This window comes from Ictalurus furcatus, chromosome 13 (genome assembly GCF_023375685.1).
Source record: "Ictalurus furcatus strain D&B chromosome 13, Billie_1.0, whole genome shotgun sequence".
Taxonomy (NCBI): Eukaryota; Metazoa; Chordata; class Actinopteri; order Siluriformes; family Ictaluridae; genus Ictalurus; species Ictalurus furcatus.
In genome coordinates, this window is record NC_071267.1 from 15,148,596 (window position 1) to 15,171,338 (window position 22,743).

General features: G+C 40.7%; 1 protein-coding gene across 4 annotated transcripts in view; it reads left to right on the forward strand.

Moving 5' to 3' along the window:
* vti1a (vesicle transport through interaction with t-SNAREs 1A) overlaps positions 1-22,743 on the forward strand; it is a 117,566-nt gene that overhangs the window by 90,647 nt on the left and 4,176 nt on the right. For all 4 annotated transcript variants that reach the window (XM_053640605.1, XM_053640603.1, XM_053640606.1 and 1 more), the window contains one exon: positions 22,404-22,743. This exon is cut by the window's right edge and continues 4,176 nt beyond it. Coding sequence is in view for 2 of the 4 variants with exons in the window: in XM_053640603.1 (XP_053496578.1) it covers positions 22,404-22,497 (94 nt within the window). In the remaining 2 variants the exon portion in view is untranslated. The remainder of the gene's footprint in view (positions 1-22,403) is intronic.

Genomic DNA, 22,743 nt, shown 5'->3' on the forward strand with positions numbered 1-22,743 from the left:
TTAGAAGAATGAGTCATTTATCCCCCTCCAAACCCCCTGTGCACCTTTTTTCAGCCTGGGTTTTAATTGTGTGTGTATATATAGTTTATTGTTAGCATTCTAATGTGTAACCTAATACATGTGATGTTTAAGTCAAAATAATATCACAAAGCTGGTAGTTCTTAGCCTTAGTTCTTGGTATGGTTGATCATTGGTATGGTCTGACATTCTCAGTTGTTTGATATTCACTTCAGTCCAGTGCTCAAACCCATCAAATTGTCACCGTTTTCCTCTATATTGGCTCAGGCAACACCAAATTCTTTACAGTAGAGCATAACAGCATCATTAGCCCATGCTGATGACAGGAACCTGTGGAGAAGTTTTTGCTGACCTGCAGAGTCATTAGTGTTTACACGAGGCCGCAGGGCAAACTAACGAGTGAACGTTCTGCTGTTCCAGTTGACTGCTGTTGGTGATTGGCCAGAGAAGCAGTTCAGGACTCTGAAGTATTTTATACTAGTATTAAAAACGGTAAGATATGTCTGATCTTTTGCTTTTTGCCTGCGCTAAAGACTGAATAACCCAGCTGTCAATGGTTTAAGCCAGAAAGGACTGAGAGTCAAAACAGTTTTCAGACTCTTATTCTGACCTGGTAATTAAACATCAGAAATCTTGTTTGAAGGCTTGGTGGTATGATCATTGTTAAATATTTTAATTAAATTACTCTTTTTTTCTCTCTCTCTCTCTCTCTCTCTTTTATTCTATTTATTTATTTTTTTTTATATAAATACTCTTAATATGGTGCAATATCCAGAATCTGAGTATCCTTAAAGCATAGATTGCACTGCCAAAGTGCTTCCCAGCTGATGTGGACTTGGAAGTGCTTGGAAGGCAGTGGGTGCCTTTTTAGCTAGCCAAGTGAATGATTGAGTATTGAGCTGTAACCCAGCAAGCAAGTCTGGAGTATTTCCTTTCCATGCTGCTGAATAAAATGTTTTCCCCACCTTTCTTAACGGTAAATGCTAACATCCAGGGTCAAATCAATGGCCTTTCCCTTTGATGTGCCTAAATGCATTATAACGGCCACATTTTAATTGGTCAGGAGAGGCGCAGATCAATACATGGTATAATTGGCTGACATAGGATGGGTGTGAGACTTTATTATCATTAATATTTAGACATGATGTGGGAGGACCTGACTAAGGTTACATGTACATCGGCAGCAAGCTCCTTTGATCTGGCAGATAAGTAGATCGATCTTAACAAGAACAAGTCGGAGAGAAGGGAGACTGGACGCCCCCGATTTTTATTGGATTTCAAGGGAAGTTTTGGGTTGAGGCGTGAGAGCCATTCTGTTTCTGTTCTGATTCTGACATGACTAGGAATCGCTGTCCTCATCAGCAGCAGTTAGATAATATTTGTTGAACGCTATTTCAATTGATATCGTGGAATGCGGTCCATCATCAGATGTGAAATAGACGTACAGCATCACTCATGGCTTGTATTTAGTGGATCATTGCCTAACATCACTTTCAGTACACCCCTCAGATTCAGGTCATACTTTATTCAGGTCAGACTTATGTACATTCTGCTGCCTGCACATGCCATTGTCAGGTAAATGGATTAGGGCTGTTATGAATACTCGATAATAATTAATAACTCGATCATTAAAAAAAATCCTTGCGGAAAATGTCATGTAATCGAACATTCGGCAAATGACACCGGTCTGAGAAACCAACAGAGTGAATATGTTTAAACTGAGATGATTACAGAATGTTTTTCATCTGTTTCTGTTGTGAGCTGTTTTAAGGTTTTTTAATGTACTACACTTTCAGAAAGCACTTTTTGAGCACACGTTTGTTTATAGTAGATGAAAAGTATTGGATGGAAAATTCTTTTGTTTACACTTTATTGTTTAGCATTTTATTGTTTACACTTCAGATGTACTTTAGATATCAAAGTATTACTCTGATTTAAACAATACTAATCTGAATCGGATTAAACCTGCAGAAAAAATGTCTCAACGTCTCAAACCTTTTCTGTATACACAAACAGAGACACCTCCCCACCAACCAATCAGCTTTCGCCCGATGCATAGCCCCGAAACGTGTAGCTAACGTGTAGCTTTTCAGGACATAATGAGGAATCGGGCCACACCTGGCCATGAAACTGCTTATCAGATCAGTCAATTGTTCAATTACTTTTGCGCGGGAATAACGGAGGGATTATGTAATAACGGCTCAGGTGGTAGAGCGGGTTCTCCACTAATCGTAGGGTTGGCGGTTCGATTCCCGGCCCACGTGACGCCACATGCCGAAGTGTCCTTGGGCAAGACACTGAACCCCAAGTTGCTACTGATGAAAAGTTAGCGCCTTGCATGGCAGCTCTGCTACCATTGGTGTTTGAGTGTGTGTGTGAATGGGTGAATGAGACACATTGTAAAGCGCTTTGGATTAAAGCGCTATATAAGTGCAGACCATTTACCATGATAAAAAAAAAATGTCTATAATTCCTAAATGGTTAATGCGATGTTTTTGTTAAACCGTTTGAATTAAAGCTGAAACACGTCATTCAAATCTGGATTGCTTCATTTCAAATCCATTGTGGTAGTGTACAGAGGCAAAACTACAAAATTGTGCCACTGTCCAAATACTTAAAGACTCGACTGTATGCTGTATGAGCTCAACTACTCAATTATTAATCGAAGGAAATGGCCAACTAAATTGATTATCAAAATAATCATTAGAAACAGCCCTAAAATGGATGCGCGCGCACACCTACATCTTCAATATATATATTCCTTTTCCTATAGAGAAGAAATAAACCAGCAAACTGCGGTATTTCTCATGCAGATTGCACCCTCTGTCTCTAGTGCTGGGGTTGTACATAAAAGCATAATGAAAGGAACTAAATGGATTCCACGCCGGCTCCTGTTTTATCTCCCTTTATGCCAACCTGACACGAGTCGGCCCTGTCTTTGAAACGGCCTCTGAGACTGTCAGAGCTGACTCCCAACTGACACACAGGAAGAAAGAGAGGCTGAAGAGCGTGTCAGAGGAACGTTTGATCGTAGCCGGGAAACAAGCTGTCAATAGCAGCTGAGATTAACCTAGCTCACTAAACATATATCCACATGTGCCATTCAGGAGCGATACATCATCCTTCCTCCACTTAAAGAGCATTATTTATCAATATGAAATTTTTAACATTTCTTTCTCAGTACTGCTCTGGTACCTTCACCTCTGTCCTGATGCCTGATCTACAGGAACCATGATGTTGGTACGCAGGTGTCTAGATGAAGGATGGATGAAGGAACACGGCAGACCACACCTGTCAAACCTGTAGCCAGGCTATCTGCTTTATATATATATATATATATATATATATATATATATATATATATATATATATATATATATATATATATATATATATATAAAAAATAGCGAGAGAGAGAGATAAAACATAGAGTTATGCTTTCTTTCATGAATGTTTGAGTGTCAAGCTTTTAGTGTAATGGATATTGAGCGCATTTCAGTATCGGTACTATATCTTTTAAGTAGTTCTCTGATTGTTACTGCTATTCAAAAAAATCTTAAATCAGTTGTTGGATACATTGGTAGGTGAGCGATTCAGAGTGACCACTGGAGTGTAGGTGTAAGAGTAAGAAGAAAGAGCGTAGGTGTTTTCCCCACACAGATCAGTAATACCTTATTGTATGAAAAGATAAAGAGAGGAGCATACGAAGATAACGCATAGCCTAATGAATAACCCTAACTGACCTTGAGTCCTGGTGGTCGTGCGGATGCACAGACAGTTTATTCATGTAATTGTACTCTCAGATGTTGCTTTGCTTATTGTTTGTGTGAGTTTGTGTGTGTTTATGCGTGCGTGAACGTATATGTGGTAAAGCATGATCAGGAGAAGATGAGCGTCCTCACGCAGCCCCAGCTCCATCTGTTCCTCTGTTTTAATTATTGTGGTAGTGAAGACGGAAAGAGCCAAGCGATTGTACTCATCCTTTCTACACACAGATCCGTAACATAAAAAGAGCACCAGCAGAAGCTTCCAGAATTTTCTTTTTTTTTTGCCGTGTAAATAATCTTATTTCTTTGTGCTCCCTGCTAATGAATGTCATTTACTTTTTTTTTAAAACGGCATTAATTAATTCCTAGCGACCTCCAATTCCCCCAACAGGGAATATGTCTCAATTAGGAAGAGGATGCCTGTTAATATTTGTGTTTTAAATTGCGTATATGTGCATATGTGTACATATGCTTCACTGACATGGAAAATAACCTTGCAATTAATTATGCTCCTAATTTAAACGTTTTAATGAAACATTCGAAGCGCTCCTTTCTAAGGCACATTGTGAATTGCTGGCTTCTGAAATCTCAAGAAAGATACTCCTGTCTTGTGAACAGGGAAGAGGTGCAAATAAATCTTTCTTTGCCTTTTCTAAAGCCAGAATAACAAACAAGGGCCTCAAATTAGATTTCCCAAAACACAACATTCCCTCTCATTAAGCGGGTTGCTGTGGCCAGGAGCTGAAATAGCAGAGCCAGAGCTGAGTGTGCCATACTCCCCTCAGCTGCCATCTTAACTACAGTCTTTAACTAAATGAGCAGTTGGACATTCAGGCCAAGATATGCAGCTCCAGCTCCTCCTATGATCATTTTTTCATTCCTCACGCAACAATTTTAAAAAAAAATTTTTTTGCTCATGAAATTTTTCTTGTTTTGTTTTTGATGTAAAGGCATCTTGTCTTCCAGTCAATTTTTTGTACTTACTCTGTGTCTGCGCAAGTGTGAATGTGTGATGAGTTGTTGCACTCAACCCATACAAAACAGTGCAGGAAGATGAAGATGATTCCTGTAGATGCTGTGTGTGTGTGTGTGTGTGTGTGTGTGTGAGAGAGAGAGAGAGAGACACACACATCCTATCCCAGAGTTCTCAGAGCTTTAATTTGGCTCCAGGCCTGGACCCAAGGTTTATGCTTTACTATCTCAGGAAAGATGTCGTCTAAAGCAGTATTTCAGAAACTAGTCCTAAGGAAGCCCAAACTCACATAATGCAGAAAAAAAGCGGCTGGGAGTTGCTTTTATTGGTTAGTTATACAAATAAAGCCAGTGTTTGTGTCGATGAGTGCTGGCCATCGGTGACTAAGATTTGCAGATGACCTCACGTCGTCTAGGCTTGTATTCAACTTGTTACAGACAGCCTCTGTTGTGTAGACAGAGAAAAAGGAATAATAGTAAACAATGACAGCAATATTTTGAGCCCTTTTTAGATGTCAACCCATCTGCAATGTCTTGCCACAAATGACTCAACACAACAGTATACAGCTTAGCTACAAAACCTTGAGAGACATGGTGAATGAGAGAACTAAAAAGGGAAAAGCTAGCAGCTAGTTCTAGCAACATCACTGAAATTGCTCAAAAAACATCAGCAGAGAATTCAATAACACGTGCACACATACACGAAACACGCGCCACGGGAACAGTTAAACTGGGACTTCTGGATATGCAAATGAGCACCAGCACCATACATGGAACTAACATCCTCCACCACCACACTATGAAAAATACAAGCAAATGACTTGAAATCTGCTGCCTATGTTATCCACGTTTCATATATACAGCCCAGACACTTTAAAAGCATGTCAGTTAATGCATTTAAAAAAAAAAAAAAAAAAACAATGGTAAGGCATAGAACCTTGCTAATGATCTCCAAATGTGTAGTTTACTCTGCATATATAACTTTGGGAAAGATATCAATAGCTGGTTTTGTTAAGTTTTAAAGGTTTTTGTGTAAAATCTTGGCAATGTTGCTAGCCCATTTAAAAAAATTTTTTTTTTAAAAACTGCAGTGTTTGCTGCAGCGATATTAAGTATGCATTAAACTGTGATATTGTAGAAAATGTGAATTTAAAGAAAACATTCTGTTCTATTACTTTGTTTATATTGACTAGATAACAGCTATGAGGGTTAAAGTATTGAGCGCAGATTTCTGAAAAAGTAAGCCAGGAGACATTGCAATCATATACAGTGTTTGTTTTTAAACTAAACATGCTGCTTGTAAGTTCTGGAACTATATACAGTCATGTGAAAAAATAAGTACACCCCATGGAAATTGTTGGCTTTTTTTTATTATTATTATTTGAACAAGCAAAGATTTGATCCTCTTACTAAAGTTGATACAGTCTATAAAATGACGCATAAAATTGACATTTTGTAGTAATTTTCACAATTTATATGAGCAAAAACCAATCGGTCACATGGAAAAAGTAAGCATACCCCTACATTTATCACACCTTCAAATCCATTAAATTAGAATCAGGTGTTCAAGATTGGGTGCCAGTGATTAGAACCTGCTTAGGGAGTGCAGGTGGAACCTGTCTTATTTATACCCCTCTCATATTTATTGTCTGGTGTTCCCTTTGCTATTTTGTGGTGTCATCATGCCAAGATCTAAAGAGTTCTGTAAGACCTTCAGAAAAAAGGTTGTGGATGTCAATGACTCTGGCAAGGGATTTAAAAAGATCTCCAAATTATTTGAAATACATCATTCCACTGTAACGTAAATAATCTACAAGTGGTGCAGATTTAAATAAAATTGCCAATTAGTCCAGGACTGGCCGTCCCAGCAAATTCCCTGCAGACCATCTGATGCATAAAGAAATCTCCAAGAACCCCAAAATTTCATCACAGGATCTGGTAGTAAGTCTTGCAACTGTTGATGTCGAAGTGCATGCTTCTACAATCAGAAAGAGATTGCATAAATTTGACCTGCATGGGAGGCGCTTTAGGAAAACGCTTATGCTGTCTAAAATGAACATTAGAACAAGACTACAGTTTGCCAATGAGCGTATAGGCAAAGACCAGGCCTTTTGGAATAATGGGATCTGGGCAGAATCAAAGATAGAGTTGTTTGGCCACAGTAACAGCAGACATGTTTTGGTGGTCCAGACCATAGACAGCTTTTCACGAAAACCCCCTCATACCAACTGTGAAGCACGATGGTCAAAATGTTATGGTTTGGGGTTGCTTTGCTGCCTAAGGGACTTTACAGCTTGCATTCAACTGTGAATTCTGCATCATATCAAAGAGTGCTTGAAGATAACGTGAGGCCATCTGTCCGAAAGTTGAAGTTGAACTGAAAGTGGAACTTTCAATAGGATAATGATCCTAAGCACACTAGCAAATCCACCACGGAATGGCTCAAAAAGAAGAAATGGAGGGTTATGGAATGGCCTAGTTAAAGCCTGAATTTGAATCCCATTGAAATGTTGTGGGGGGATTTGAAATGGGCAGTACATGCAAGAAAACCCTCAACTGAAACAATATTGCATGGAAGAGTGGTCAAAAATTCCAGCAAGCCTGGTGAACAATTATGCAAAACGCCTACAAGAAGTTATTTCTGCTGAAGGGGGCCAATACTAGCTTCTGAAGCCAAGGATGTAGTTAACATTCAAAGATGTTTGTTTGTCCAAATATGTCAAAAAAGCCAACAATTTCCATGATCATATATATATGTATAAGCTATATATCACAAGCACTGAAGCTCTAACTTAAATCCGACTCTGCGGCAAAGTTTAAATGTTACAACTAAACGGAACTTGTGCCAATGTGGCTTCATCACCACTTATTCAGTTCTAATGTAAGCAAAAGTGATTTTGAATACTGTATGAAATAAGGAACAAACAGTGATGAGCAGACACGATGAACACTATTAGGTCAACTGCTGAAGCCAATATGCAGTTGTACACTTAATAGAACCTGCTTTTTGTGAAATCTGAAAAACTTCCAAAAATGCAAGGTGTGTTAATGTGTGACAGGTAAATAATAGGCATCTGCCAGCACTGAACTGAAGAAGCTGACACCGTGATTATGAAAACATCAGAATGAAATGGATGATATGGGGGGAAGCAAGGATGTAATTACACCCGACTTCACCCCACTCTTCCGGTTTATCAGGTTTTTTAAGGTTGTCACTATGCTCGGCTTCATTTTACATTCGTGCCACCACACACTTCTCCTCAGGCAAACACATTGACAGTGTGTAGAGGCACACACGACCATATACAATCAGGAAACCTACGCAATATAGAAAGACTGGGACTTAATAGCATCTTGGATTATTAACAATTGTGTGTGTGCTTGTGTGTTGTAGCTGGCAGGCTTTGAGTGTCAGGGCATGAAGAGGCAAGGCCGGAGGTGCAGTATTGAGTTATCATATCCTCAGTGCTATGTTGTGGAACTGGACAGGGCAAAAAAACAGAAAGAGAAAGACAGGCAGGGTTAACATATAGTCTGCCTGTCTGTCTGAGCATTTTGCCACTCACCACATACCAGGGGCACCATTTCCCGCCCGGAGACAGGCCAGTCTGAGGATCTGATTGGCTGGGTGCCACAATGCACTTACAAAGGCTCCTTTGACTGCAGGTCAGTTGGTTAACCAAGCAGTCAAGGGAGATAGACATTCTCCCAACCATTCAGCATGCTCTTCTTCTTCTGCTTCTGCTTCTTCTTCCTCTCGTCTTACTCTTCCTCCTCCTCCTTCTTCAACACCAAATAGTTCATCAATCTTTATTTTTTTCCCTTCCAGGTTTGGAATTCTTATGTTACTTTAAAGTATGTTGGTCTGAGCAATTCTTGGAGCAGATATAAGCGCTTACAGTGAACAGGAGTGACCTAGTCTGTGTATGTGAGTTAGTGGTGTAGCGATGGACCACAATGAGGCTGTAAATGGTAAATGGCGCTTGTATAGCGCTAATATGAAACCTTTATTAGTTACTTACTTAGGGACAAGTGATTATATAATAAAACTGTTATTTTTGCTGTATGTTTATTATGATTTAGCTCTAATGTGTAAGACAGAGATTGCGTTTGTTACTTTTGTGTCTCGCATACATGAGTTATGCTAAGAGTTTTGAAAAATCTAAGGTGCTTTATATGTGGATGTCTCTCTGTTTTATGGTGTTGATAGCTTTATATAGTACTTTGAACTAATCCAGTACCAGCTTTATTCAGGGCAAAACAGCAGACGTGTAATGCACAGTAGCTTAGCATTAGGGCTGTGCTATATTGTAGTCTATGATACACCGGTACAATTCCTCCCCTTGATGATAATTTGTCATCCCGCAATATTGACAATGTACTTGATCACATGTTTACGTGCCACAATCTGGGCATCGCACACGTAGCACGAGAACAAGCACGGCAGAAGGCGGAGTTCCAACCCTAGAGGAGGAAGAAGAATTAACCCCCCAAACATTGAGCTTTCTCCATAATATTGAAGTGGCTCGGATACAGAAGATCAGACGTGAATCAAATGCCTGTGGTTTGTAAAGTGTGTCAAAAACCCATATCAACCAAGGGTGGGAACACATTAAAAATCTGATTCAAAAACAGTGGCCAGAATATGAGGAAAGCCAGAAGTTGCACGAAGAGAAAGCGCCAACAAGTAAGGTAAAGCAAACTCCTTTAATTCAGAAGGGTATGGCCAAAATGATACTGTTGAATGTTACTAATTCATATCTTCATTTATATCGTTACCCCGAAAAATACCATGAAATATTGTGATAGAGTTTTAAGTCTATATCTCCAGCCCCTACTTAGCACAGCTTATCCTATTAGTGTCTATTAAAGTGAAGACCAACAGCACTGTGCAAATCTGGTCCTACCATCTACCGTCTCTCTCTCTCTCTCTCTCTCTCTCTCTCTCTCTCTCTCTCTCTTTGCATGCATGCCCGTGTGTGTGCGTGTGCACGTGTGCGTGTGTGTGTCTTTTGCTCTCATTTTCTCATACTCTTTTTCTATGCTCGGTCTCCTATCCCTAGTGTAAAAGGCAATTTGCATATAAGTGATGTTTAAATGTGTATTGCTAACTTGCACTAGTAATGTGACTCAGGGACTTCATGCAGGTTTGATCACCGAGCAGGAGCTGTAATGCATCCAAACAGCATTGGTTTAAGCAACAGAACAGATAGAATGGGCCTGCAGGCTTTATAGCTCGGAGGGAGTCATTTAAACAGTCAGTAATACCTTGAAAGCTCATGATTGTGCACTTTTTTTTCAGGAATTTATAGCTACATGTACACATATTCACATGGAATGAATAAAGAGGTTTTGAAGTGAAGCCACTTTGCTTTTTAGGTAGTTGTTATCTCATGATTTTCCTGGTTCCTAGTTAAAGAACAGTGCTGTGTGTGTGTGTGTGTGTGTGTGTGTGTGTGTGTGTGTGTGTGTGTGTGAGTGTCAGAGAGCAACTGAGGTACTACCTCTGGCTCCTTTTCCAGCTGAGTATATGCTGTGTGTTGTAGGGAAATGGATGTGCGGAGAGAGAGGAAAGTGTCCGTGTTAGCTAAACCATTTTCGACAGCAGGGCACTGAGAAAACGACAGAAAAAAGGGAGTGAAGCAGAACAACAAGAAGAGCACAAACAAGTCTGAAGTTTGTGTTTGTTTCAGAAAGGAGAGGTGTAAGCAAGAGGGACCATGTGTGTCACCACCCTCCAGTCCACACTTTCTCCCTCTCTGTCCTAGGGAAACATAAAACAGACTAAAATTCTACTACCCTTCTCTTCCTTCACAGTACACACACACATGCATGTACACACACTCGGAGGCAGCAGCAGTAAGCCGGGGGAAGAAAACCTACTGCTTGACTTTGGTATAAATTATTGATTCTCTTTCCCTTATGAATTTTCCATCGGGTCCCTCCGTCTGAGTATGATATTGTGCAGGTGCGGTGCTACAGAGCGAGCTTCTATCAGAGAGAAACTTGCTTCAACCCGAAGAATACGAGACCACAAACATTGCTAGTGGACTCATCTGTTGTTAGCGCGGTTTAGAGTGAATGCATTTGAATATGCCTCTCATGCATGAATTACTCTGTTCTCGCTGGAGATATTCACCAGAGCGTTCTTCCACTTATTATGTATTTTTTCAGAAATATTTATTGACTTCCTCTTTGACACCAGTTTCTAGTGAAGTCCCTGAGCAGCGAGGGCACCCTGTGACCTCTGAACTCTGGGGTCATAGGCACCGGAAGGAAAAGTGCAAGCAGACAGCGCAGTGCGTCTGCCGCCAAACTTACTCCCTTTCTCGCTGCTTCTCACTCTCCGTGTTCAGGAGTTCAGAGATTGAAAAGAGCAGAACAACAATATTCATCAATTATTTTGCAGTTATCGCCGTGCTTCTAGAACTTTTACCACCCCCCCCCCCTTGCCAGTTTTATCTTCTCTTTTCTAACGCTCTTTCTCTCCCGCTCTCATGTGGAATAGATTTTCTGCTGTTTTCTTCATCCTGACCCTGAGAGGCTTCAGGGCCTGATTAGTCAGATTCAGCACGTAGTCTATTGATCCAAGCCTAAAGGGCAATAACCAAATGGAGCTGGAGCAACAAGTCAATAACGCAGTTATTGCAACAAATCATGGACCTGCGTTTCAATCAGTACTTGCAACTGAGTGCTGTATGTAATCATGAGTGAATTAATGTCACTCACACCCCTCTCGCACCTGCTTATCCCATCACCTTGTACATGTTTCCTTTTTTGTCTCTGTTTCCCTCTTTGTCTTCCACGTGCACAGCCTTCTAGTAACAAAATAATGCAAGCAATTATACATTCATCCCAGTCAACAGCTTCACAGCACAGACTTCCAGTATAAATAAATTCCACCAGTGGAACATTGTATATATATCGAGTTCAACCTCGGTAATTCACACTACAGTTGCATTGATTTATGAAGCAACAGTACTTTGTATTCCAGCACAGAAGATCCAGAGTGGAAGAAGCGCCGTTTTTTTTTTTTTTTTCTCTTTTTTTTTTTTTTAAAGTGTGCACGTGTGAAATTTTATAGAATGCTTCCTGACCCCATATAAATAATTTATAATTATATAAATAATGCTTGTTTATTATTGTTTATTGTTGGAGAGTTAGCTAACTTGATAGAAAGCAACTCGTATAGGTTATCAGGTAAGGTGATTCACAACAGTTTCACAACACACAAGTTCAAACCTCCTAAATCAATTTCGGAGAGTTCTATCGAATTTTAGGAACTCACACTCGAACATGCCGAGTCGTAAGTTTTTAACTTCAGCAGAATGCGTAGATGGCGTTCGGTCACGGCCGTTTCGCAGTTACGCACGAACGACAGATTTCCATCGTGGCCGCAGCTTTTCTTTTCAGTTTCTTCTGCTCTTCAACTCACTCTGTGTCTTTCTTTCTCACGTTCCCTTAACACACCTGAGCTGAAGAGCTGAATTTGTCATCCAGGATTCAGCTGTGAAATTGTAGACCTGAAGGATCTGCAATTTTAATGAAAACGCATGGATTATTTAGAATGACTAAAATCTCCCTTGTAGTGTCAAGTCGAGGGATGTAGAATGACATTAGCCTTTCTTCAGTTCTCCTGTGCAACCGTGTGGCAAATCTCCAGAATTTGCAGTGTGTTTGAAGAGTCGCATTGAAACAAAGGGAAGGAGACACAGGACTAAATATGAAACTGTGACCAGGGAGCTTTTCTTCTCTATTTATCACTTTTTATTTTTATTTTATATGTCCTAAACAGGCTGTGGTTTTCTGTTTGTTGTTCCTTATTCAGCCACAAAGTTCAAGCTCCCAGGATGAGTGACAGCTCCTAACTATCCTCTAAACATATTGTTGGATAATTGTGATCCTATAAGAGGTAAACAAGCAAGAGAATGAGATTTTTTATTTTTTATTTTATTCTCTCAGCATGATGACATAGGTCAAGGTCTCTGTTTCTTCCTAGAAGTATGCCCCCCCCCCTCCTCTATTACAGTGTCCTCTATTCAAACCACTGACATTGCCTAGGGAGAGCTGTCTTACTCTGGTTCATTCTTTCGATCACACGCACTCATACATATCACATGTCCACTCACTTAAAACCATGATGCATAAAACTATACCTAAGTCTATATATGACTCATTATACAGACTTTTGTTGCTCATGTAGCTGCTCCTGCGTGCTGAGTTGTGGAGAACAATAAGTGTTGTACAGAGCGCTTTACTAGAGCAAGGACGGCCAGGGCATTGAGCCCATTAGATGTTTTTTTTTGGGGGGGGGGTTTATTTGAAGGAGACACACATCTTCACAGAGATCACAGCCATAATTACACACTTCAAGCTTTCACCTGATACCTGCATCCTTTTCTGTTTGTGTTCTTTTCACTCACATTGTTTATAACGCACTAAGCTCATTCTGTTGCTCCATATTTTATTATATCTTCTCACTGAAAGCAACCACACAATCACACTCAAATCATCTCCACTTTTAGTGACGGCCTTGCCAGATTGCTGCTGGAGAATCTTTTTCAACATCTCCACTCCAACTCTTCATAAATGATAGATTACTTACTGTTCTTACTTCAGAGATGCTTGAAGGCCATTTGGTCAAAACAATAAGGCATTCAGATAAAATACTACATATATGAAGTGTGTGTGTGTATTTCTCTCTTTATATGGGATTTTCATTACATTTCTAAGAATGCATTTATTTACTTTAATCTTTTTACCAAAAAAGAGCAGTACAGTGGAGCAGAGTAGAGTTGCTATGTCAAGATCCTGCATTAAATCTTGAGCTACAGTTACTGCCTGTTTAGAGTTTCACATGTGGTCCCTACTTGGGTTTGCTCAGGGTTCTCCGGTTTCCTCCCATTGTCCAACAACATGTTGAACCAGTGCATTATTGGCTCAAGCTTGCCCTTATGTGTGAAAGTGTATGTGAATGAGTGAGCCGTTCAATCCAAGTACTTCACAAGTTAATGGAAATACCCCTGGCACAAATAGTTATTCAAGAGTGTGTATGAGTGCATGTGGGTATCGAGCTTAGAATTTATCAGTCAGTTGCTAAAAAGAAACACACACGAACAGCTCGCTGTTCCCCAATCTAAAGTTCTGGCCTTCAGTGGTCTCTCCTGTACTGATCATATGCTGAGATGGTCAAATTCCTGGCTGTTTTGTCTCTTCCCATCCATCTCACTCATGACTTACTGCTATATAAAACAGATTGTGTGATTGAACCACTGAATCATTATAAACCAAAAGCCCAGGTCTGGTCCACCATTCACATAGCATCTAAGCAGAGCCTCACTCCTGGTCCACTCCTCTCTTTGAAAGTGCACACAACTGATTTATGAGTCCTAATGAGATTTCAATGCCGAACAAACAATAAAAATTTATGCGTTTCAAAGTTTTCAAGAGCTGTGATTCCATGACTAGTGTTACACCCTTTCACCGCCTGGTTATACAATCCCCAGCTGTCCTTCTTATGGAATGTGTTTGGGGGGTTTTTTTGTGTGTGTGCGTGTCAAAATTTTTAGCAGCATGTCCAAATTATGAGAGAGTAACTCATCTCACTTGTATTCTTATTTAAGCTGGGCCACTGCGTGTCTCCCTTTATTAGTGATGAGCGTTTAAACTGTTTTTGCTATTCAAATATCCACATTTTAAAAATAACTGTATTCAAATATCTCAAAAGAAATATTAAAAGACAGAAGTTATAACATTTTTGTTTGTGTGCTGTAACTACAGTTTAAGTTTTGAATCTTCAGCTTACCAATGCAAAATAGGCTAATAAAATAGTACCCTTGTCGTGTGGAGTTTTGTAAGTTAATGTTGTGCTGTTTAATAATTTAAGCATGTCCATATGTTCAGATGTGTTCAGAGGTGATTAACAGGTGATTAATTTTACATTGGAACAAAAATGAAACTGGCCTATGGCATAATTCAATGTATACCAATATCAACTCTTTGTGTCTAACATTGTTTATGGTTTAATACCAATTTTAAAAAAGTAATACTAATATATTGGAACGATCCTGCTTAGTTTTCAGTGCATCCGAGAGTTTATGTATTCTAAATACCGGAATAAGTTTAGTCACATCAACAATGACTGTGTGTTAGTCTTCCATTGTGTGGTACTGAAAAATTGAATCTGTCAGACTTTTATAAGTGGGGAACACTTTTAGGCAAATGTGTGAGGAATTAAACACAACAGGGTGTACTGTTATAGGGAAATAATCAACATCGTGGTTGCCTTGGGCCATTAACATATTTTCCTATAACAGCACTTGCTGAAGTGTTTTATTCGTGTAATAATACAGCAGTGTGCTAATGATTATATTTCTATCTATTCTATTTAAGAATAGCACGTCATACATTTTATGCATTTATAGTTACCGTTAACGGTGGAACATTCTCAAAACAACCTAGTTCCTTTTATCACTTACGTTATAGCAGCTATAAAGAGTACTTCCCTCATTAGCCTCTCTTTTTCTGTCCTGAAGTTAATAAGACAACCGTTGCTGCTTGTCATGTTACTGAGAAACCGCCAAGTACAAAGTTCTCTGTCCTGAAGAATTTGCAGTGTCAGAAATCGTAAAGGAACAGCTTTGTTTTCTTTGTTAATTAAGTACAAACATTCATTATCAGGCATATAATATGTGGACCATCTACCATATGAGTCCCTGGGAATTAGTTGTTACTGCAAAAAAAAAAAAAAAGCAATAAAGTATTTGAATGAATGTATTAATATAAACCTGTCATTTGCCTTGCAGTCAGAGCTGTTAGAGAAAATGAATCACCTGCTGGTCAGTAAGACTCATGAATTTAACAGCTGTGTGGTATCAAACCTCTGTAACATATTGAAGTTGTGTCTGGATTGGCAGCATGAAGCTTGACCCCCAGCACATACTTTGCAGGGAACATTGACGAGCTCAGTGAAGAAAACGTACAGTACTAGCTGTATAAAGCTCTTCTCTCTGCCTCAACTGTTCTCGCTGTTTAGCGAGGCTGATTTGTTTGTTCTGAAGTTTCCAGTACAGGGTGCAGGCATAGCAGGATTAGCACACCTATGTTGACTGCTGCCTCGGCACATAACCTGGACTGCAGCCATCAGCCATAACGTGCGCTCTGAAATATGTTTACTGGCCTCTTATTGGCTGCACAGAAGCACAGGCCTTCCCACTTTTGGAGTGAGTGTGTGAGAGCGAGAAAGGGCTTTTCAGGTACATATCGGATCTCTCCCTGCTTTTAACATCAGCACCCTCCCTCTCAGAGAACGAGAGAGAAAGAAGGAGTGATCGAGTGGGAGGAAAGTAGGATATGGAAGGGCAAAAAAAAAAGAGGAAGGGAGGGGGAATAGAGAGCGAGTAAGAGGGAAATCAAGAGGCTGGCATACACAGAAAGGAAATAGCAAGTGAAGCAGACTGGCAAAAGTAGAAAGAGAGCGAGAAAGAGTGCTAGTGTGTTGGCAAGCAGCCAGTGAAGGGAGTGATCTGTAGACACTGAAAAATAAGAGAAAAATCCGAATGCCACTCGGACAACGCTCCGGGACAGCCCACTGCAGCTGCCAGAACGCGCTGTAGGCAGAACTTCCTGAGCGTTCACGAAAAAGTGTTGTGAACAAGGTGTTTCTCCCCCTATCTTCACACTTTCCTTCTTTATCAACATCTCTCCTTTCATACTTCACCCCCGCCCCCTGTTTCTCCTTACCTCCTTTCTCCAGGAGGAGTCGAAATCCCAGGCTGGCCTGCTACTCAGATTGTTAGCTGCATAATAAAAAATGCATGAGTGTGTAGAGCAGCAATCTCGGTCCTGTGAGTGTGTGTACACATCCGCCCGCACGAGGCTCGTCAACACACTGACATATAAGCTGCTGCATGTGTTCAAGTACATCAATTACTTCCTATTTTTTTCTTGTTTTACTCCTTTTATCTGATCTTATCTTTCTTCTACAGCTTTTCCATTAATACAACTTGTGTGAGTGTGTGTAGGAGGAGGGTCTTTCTCCACAGAAATTATTTTTACATTGTTTCAGAGGTTGCACACAGTGTGTGGGGGGGCATATGTGGAGGGAGCAGGAGCTCTCTGGTAAGCATTACAGATCTCTCGGTCTCGGAGCCGCTTAGCTGTATAGTAAGGACGAGTGATGTAGTGGTGTGGGAAGACCAGCACAGCTGCCCCATAATCACACTAATAAACCCTGTTTAACTGGTCTGTTATACACTGCAGCTCTTTAAACACAGCTACGGCAAGAGTTCGAGAAAGAGTGTGTGTGTGTGTTCAAGTATTCTCTGAAGAACATAAGCACCATTTCTCTTTTGGGAATTATATGGTGTCAAGCGCTTTTAAGTAAATAACATGCAATTAAAGGGAACTTTTTTAAACATTACCCCTGGCAGGCTGTGCGAGTATGCGAGTGTGCGTTTTAAGACCTTTCTAAGTACGGAATGTCCCCCTGATGTTATGAATGCATGACAGTTTTGACCTTGTGAGAACCTTTGGCTGGTCCTCATAAAGAAAACTGCTCTTTACAGAAATTGCAGCTTTTGTTCGCAAACCTAAACGTGCCAAAAGACTGTGTTTGGGTACTGAGGTTATGTATAGGGTTAGGGAAAGGTTTAGATTTTGTCACATCAAGTTATCGTTAGGGATGCAGTCCACTGACTTGGTACATTGGTCTTTGCACATGTCAATAGAAATGCAAGTCTGTCTGTGAGAACCAAATGTCCTCATTATAATAACATGACCGTTTATACTATGTGGGAACATTTGACTGGTTCCGTCGAAGAAAAAAAAATGTTTAAAGTGTTTATTTGCAGATTTTGTTTAGGAAATCTAAAATGAGACCCACACGCCTTCTGTTTAGGTACAGCAGTTAACGTTAAGGTCAGTTGCAGACTGCAAACTAAAACACAGACAGTAAACCTGCATGTTTGTGTGTGTTAAGTGTGTAAGCAGTTACGCTTTAAATGAGTGCTGAGTCTGAATTCGCTCCATCACTTCTTCACTATATAGACTGTCCAGTGTAGAGCACTATAAAGAACAGTAGTAACAGAGGCACCACAAAAGAGAACGCAAGAGAAAGAGATAGACCGCAAACTGAAACCACAAACATACAGAAGTATTAAAAGTGACTTTTGTAATTAATAACAAGTGGCACGGTATCCGTACCAGGTCTCCGGTTTGATCTTGCGTTCGGGGTACTGTCTGTGTGAAGTTTTTCCCTTGTCCAAATGGGTTTCCTTTGGGTTCTCCAGTTTCCTCCTACCTTCCGAAAACGTGCCAGTAGGTGTATTCTGTGCTCTTGTGTTTTGCACTGGACTAGCATCCCATCCAGGGTGTATTCTCATTTTGCTCCCAGTGTTCCTGGGATAGGCACAGGATCCAACACACCCCTGACCCAGGATAAAGCAGTTACTGAAGATAAGTGACTGGCTGAATGGATAACAATTATCTGTGAGCTGTAATGGTTGTTAAACAGCATTTTTATTTTAATTTTACATGTATATAAGAAGTTGGTATGCCTTTTGAAAAGTACATTCTACACTGAAAGAACACATACAATGTTCTACTTAGTCTAGAAGTTATGTACATGAGTTAAAACACTGGATTTACAGTGCTCTGTGGGTAATATCATTTGTATCGAATCGAGACAATACTACACAATTCCTGCATCTCACATATGGTACTAAATGCTAAATAAGGCAACGAGCCGAGAGATAACAGCATTGTCGTGTTTGTAGGTTAAAAATGCATTACATTAGGAATCATTAATCTTACAAGTCGCTTATCGATAAAGATCATAGAACTCTAGCCTATATGTGCATCTTTAACAGGTATTTCTTTATCTTTAACAGCTGCACATCCATCACGGTGTGAAGCGTGCACAGAATTCAAAGCAGACCTTTCTTCTTGCTTTTTTCAGTGTGTAGAGAACTCGTAAGCTAAGTGAGTGTGTATTCATGAGGCATTGATGGCTAAGGCCCCATAAAGGCTTCTTTCACGTGGCAGTGTGTAGAGCGCAGTAAAGAGAGCCTGATAAAACATTTATCCTTGTTAGTTTGTGATCACACGCTCAGTTCCGACCTCCCAACTTTTACAGCACACGTAGAGCACGATGTCCATCAGTCAAACCATTAGTGAACACATTGATCGTGCCGACACTCCTCTCACTCTCCCTTGCTCTCTCTTACTGTTTCCCACTTCTCTGTTTCTCCCTCGCTCCGTCTTCACTTCTTCTCTCTGCAGAAATCCCGGCTGGACGAAAATTCTGAGCGGTCAGACGCCGATTGGATTTTGTTTTATTGCCTTAGTCAAAAAAAAAAAAAAAAACCCTCAGTTTTCATAGGTCTTTTCAGAGTGGTTTGTGTGTGTGTGTGCACGTCTGCCCAGTAGGCTCAGGAGTGTTATTGTTGAATGGTGTTGGCTTAAGGGAACAGCTCCCTCTTCCCCCAGTGTAGAGGTGTATCACTGTCCTCATTAGAGCCACTAATAAGGAGAACTGAGAGAGGAAGAGAGAGAGAGAGAAAACACGGGAGAGAGGGGGGGAAAAAGATTTTAAATTTTAATAACACGGGTATGATTTTGTAAATTTTTCCTGACAGAAAAGTCCTCATTATTTTTGTCTGTCTCCAAGCAACCTCTCCTCCACCTCCTCCCCTGATAAACGGACTTTTCCTGCTTCTCTCTCTCTCTTTCTTTCTTCTCTCCATCCCTCAAACTCTTTTTGAGCTTAGGGCAATATTCTTAACCCATTGACTGAGTGTAATTTTGGCTTCTGCTTTTGGAAAGAGTTATTTTGGCAAGACTGGGACTCTTGTCTGCCATTGCGTTTTTCTGTGCCTGGCTCCATGTAGGACATGTAGTGTACTTTATGCTCAGAGCAAGTGTGTGTGTTCATGTTCGTGTGTGTGTGTGTGTGTGTGTGTGTGTGTATAAGGCTCACCTCACCCTGAGCTGTGAGTTGTGACAGCACAAGCAGCTCTCCCCAAACCCTCTGTCATGTGTCAGAGTGAAAAGATGGATGTAGGTTGATGGGTGCTGCTCTGCTCTGTTCTTTTTGGGCTTGGCTCAGCATAGGACAGAGCCTCCATCGAAACCCCAAGCAGCATGGCCTTCCGTTTCTCTCTCCTTCTCACACTCATCACATCACTGCACTCACTACTGATGGCCCTAGCATGGATAAGCGTGTGGGCGGCTCTTAGTGGTCAGCTTAAAGGCTGCTGACACATCATGGTTGGAGCACCTATGTTTGTGAATCCTGCTTTCCTTAAATAGATAGGTGCTCTACCAAAGCTGTCAGTCATTGTGCTGTTCAGTGAGTGGGTGCTGTAAAAGCCAGGAATGTTAGACCAAGGGAAACAGTTTAATGAGTGGGTCTAATGCAAACCTCAATAACTCAAAAACAAGTACTCTATAAATAATGTCAACTTGGAATAAAAAAAGATCTATGGCTTTAATAAATAGCCAGAATTATTATTGCACACATTTAAATAATGATATTTGAATAGTTGTATTATGTTCATAGAATAAATCTGTCATGAAGGGTCCATGAAATTAACTTTTCATGTAAGGGTTCATGTAAGACTGAAAGCCAAAAACATCAACCAGCCTTAAAGGAGCTGCTATCCACACGAGCCCCAGTTTTGCAACAAGTTATGTTTTAAGGCAAATAAATCGGTTGTCTTTGTAGTTTTGCTTGACCACAATAGATGTTTCAAGACATGTCTCCGGTTTTCAACCAGTTTCTCATTTGTGCCGGTATACCACCCAAACAAGTGGTGTAGTGTTTCTACATAGAAATAGACGTGGGTGATGAGCAATAGCCCTGTCTTCTCTCAGTCTTCCCAGTGTGGCAGATTATAACTCCTCTCTGGCCCCTTCCTCTCTTTCTTTCAGCTCTTTGCCGTACTGGACATCAGCTTCTTCCTGTAAATATCTGCACTCCCTTCTAGATGTGTGTGCGCATGTGTGTGTGGTGTGCATGTGTAAATAATTAGTGTAAATAATGCAGGCTAGTTAAAGAGACATGGGGGAGATTTGGCCTCGCTAAACAAGCTCTGATTTATGTCGTCCACTATGAATACCCTCGGAATTATGCAGGCCTGTCAGCTAATCAGAACAGGCCTTTACTCTGCAGCTCTCCAAGCTTGAATAACTCTGATTTAGAGCAAATGCTCTAACCTTCCATCCTCGTTACATTAACCCACCCATATATTATAGCCGACTCATATACACTCATACAGTCACAGGTTACTCTTACCAGCACATATAGTTATTTAACGGCATCTGGACCTGATGCCATATGCACCTAAAGTATCTTATTAAACATGAAACTAGTTTGTGAACCTGGGTGCAAACCCAGGAACCCATCACTGGTCCACTTTAAACCTGTAGACTGTGGAACTCGAGTATGTGTGTAATGTGTAAAACCTTGGAGCTCATAGGACCAGGTGTCAAGTAATGTTTTTACCCAAGTTTAAAGTTTCATGGCCGAGAAGATAATACTGTGGTCTGAGATGGAAGAAAGCAATCAAATGCAAGTGAGCCGGTTTTAGACTGTGCCGTTTCAGGGGTCTTTTAAGACTGTTAGTCACTGTGCAAGAGGATCCCAGTAAAATCTTTGCCGAATTCTATAAGAGAGTATGCGCTCCGTGTCAGATTATATGATGAAGATCCACTAATAATTAAAGTAAAACTTTACTGCATTCAGTTTAGGTCATCAAACAGCATGATCCGGATTCCTGCAGGAAATCGAGCCGCACAGAAAGACACGAGCCCTCAGTAAAATAGTGGCAATGCTTTGCCTGTAGAAATGCTGCTTTAAAAAGTGAAAAAGAGAAGTTTGGAGTCATTTTCGGCTGCTTAAAGGAGGACAATATGAATATCAGTTCTCTTTGCTACCTCCGTGCTTTATGAAAAACAGCAGTTTGTGTGTGTGTGTGTGTGGGAGAGAGAGACAGAGCACAGGGTGCTGCTGCTTCGCTGCAGCGGTGATGAATGGCGAGGGTGTGGGTTATTCATCTCCTGTTTGGTGCAGTGGACAGTGGCCCAGCTCTCTTCACATGTCAGCACATGGGATAATTCTGTCATTTATCAGGAGTGACTGGGACAGGAGTCACCACCGTAGACCAACCCTGGGGTCCCGCCCGTTTGTCTTCCCCTTACTCTCCTCTTCACTTCCTTACTCACATGTAGCACACCCACTTTCACTCTTTACTTTAAATCTTTTTGCAATGTGTTTGTCCTTTTTGAAAGTTGAGAGAGGTGAACACCGGACATGAGGGTTTATGGAGATTTATGGCAATAATTTTTTTTATTAGCTAATATGTTTTTATGCACAAATCCAGCTTTAAAACTTGCACTTGTGTGTGCTTTTATTCATTTCATCCCCATGTCCATGAATAGAAATCACTAGAACAATGGATTGGTGGAATTAAGTAGTACTAACACTAAAATAACACTAAAACCTTGGATATGGAGATGAGTATTCAGGCCAAGGGTGAAAACATTTTTATATCTATATATATATATATCAGTCCAGTCTGCATTGAGGATGTATAAAAACCATGTCTCATTTCATTAACACTTCTGTGTCTCTCTGTCTGTGTGCAGGGTCATTCAGAACCGTATCCTGATCTTCATCCTGGGCGCCATCCTCCTCCTCTCCATCGTCCTGGCCATCTATTTCAATCTGCGAAGCCACTGATCTCCAGTGACGGGTCCTGTGTGTGTGTGTGTGTGCGTGTGTGTGATTAATAGCAACAAAAAGCACGCTGGAGTAATTAGGACAAATTGTTCGTATGAATCATTCCTGGTGGGCAGTGACAGGTCATCTCCTCTCTCCACTCTCTCCTGCGGAGCACAACCGCGCCCGCTCTACCCTCTAGTCATACTGCTAGGACCTTACTGTTCAAACCTTTTGCATGGGACCTCCTTCCGGCTGACCTCCACG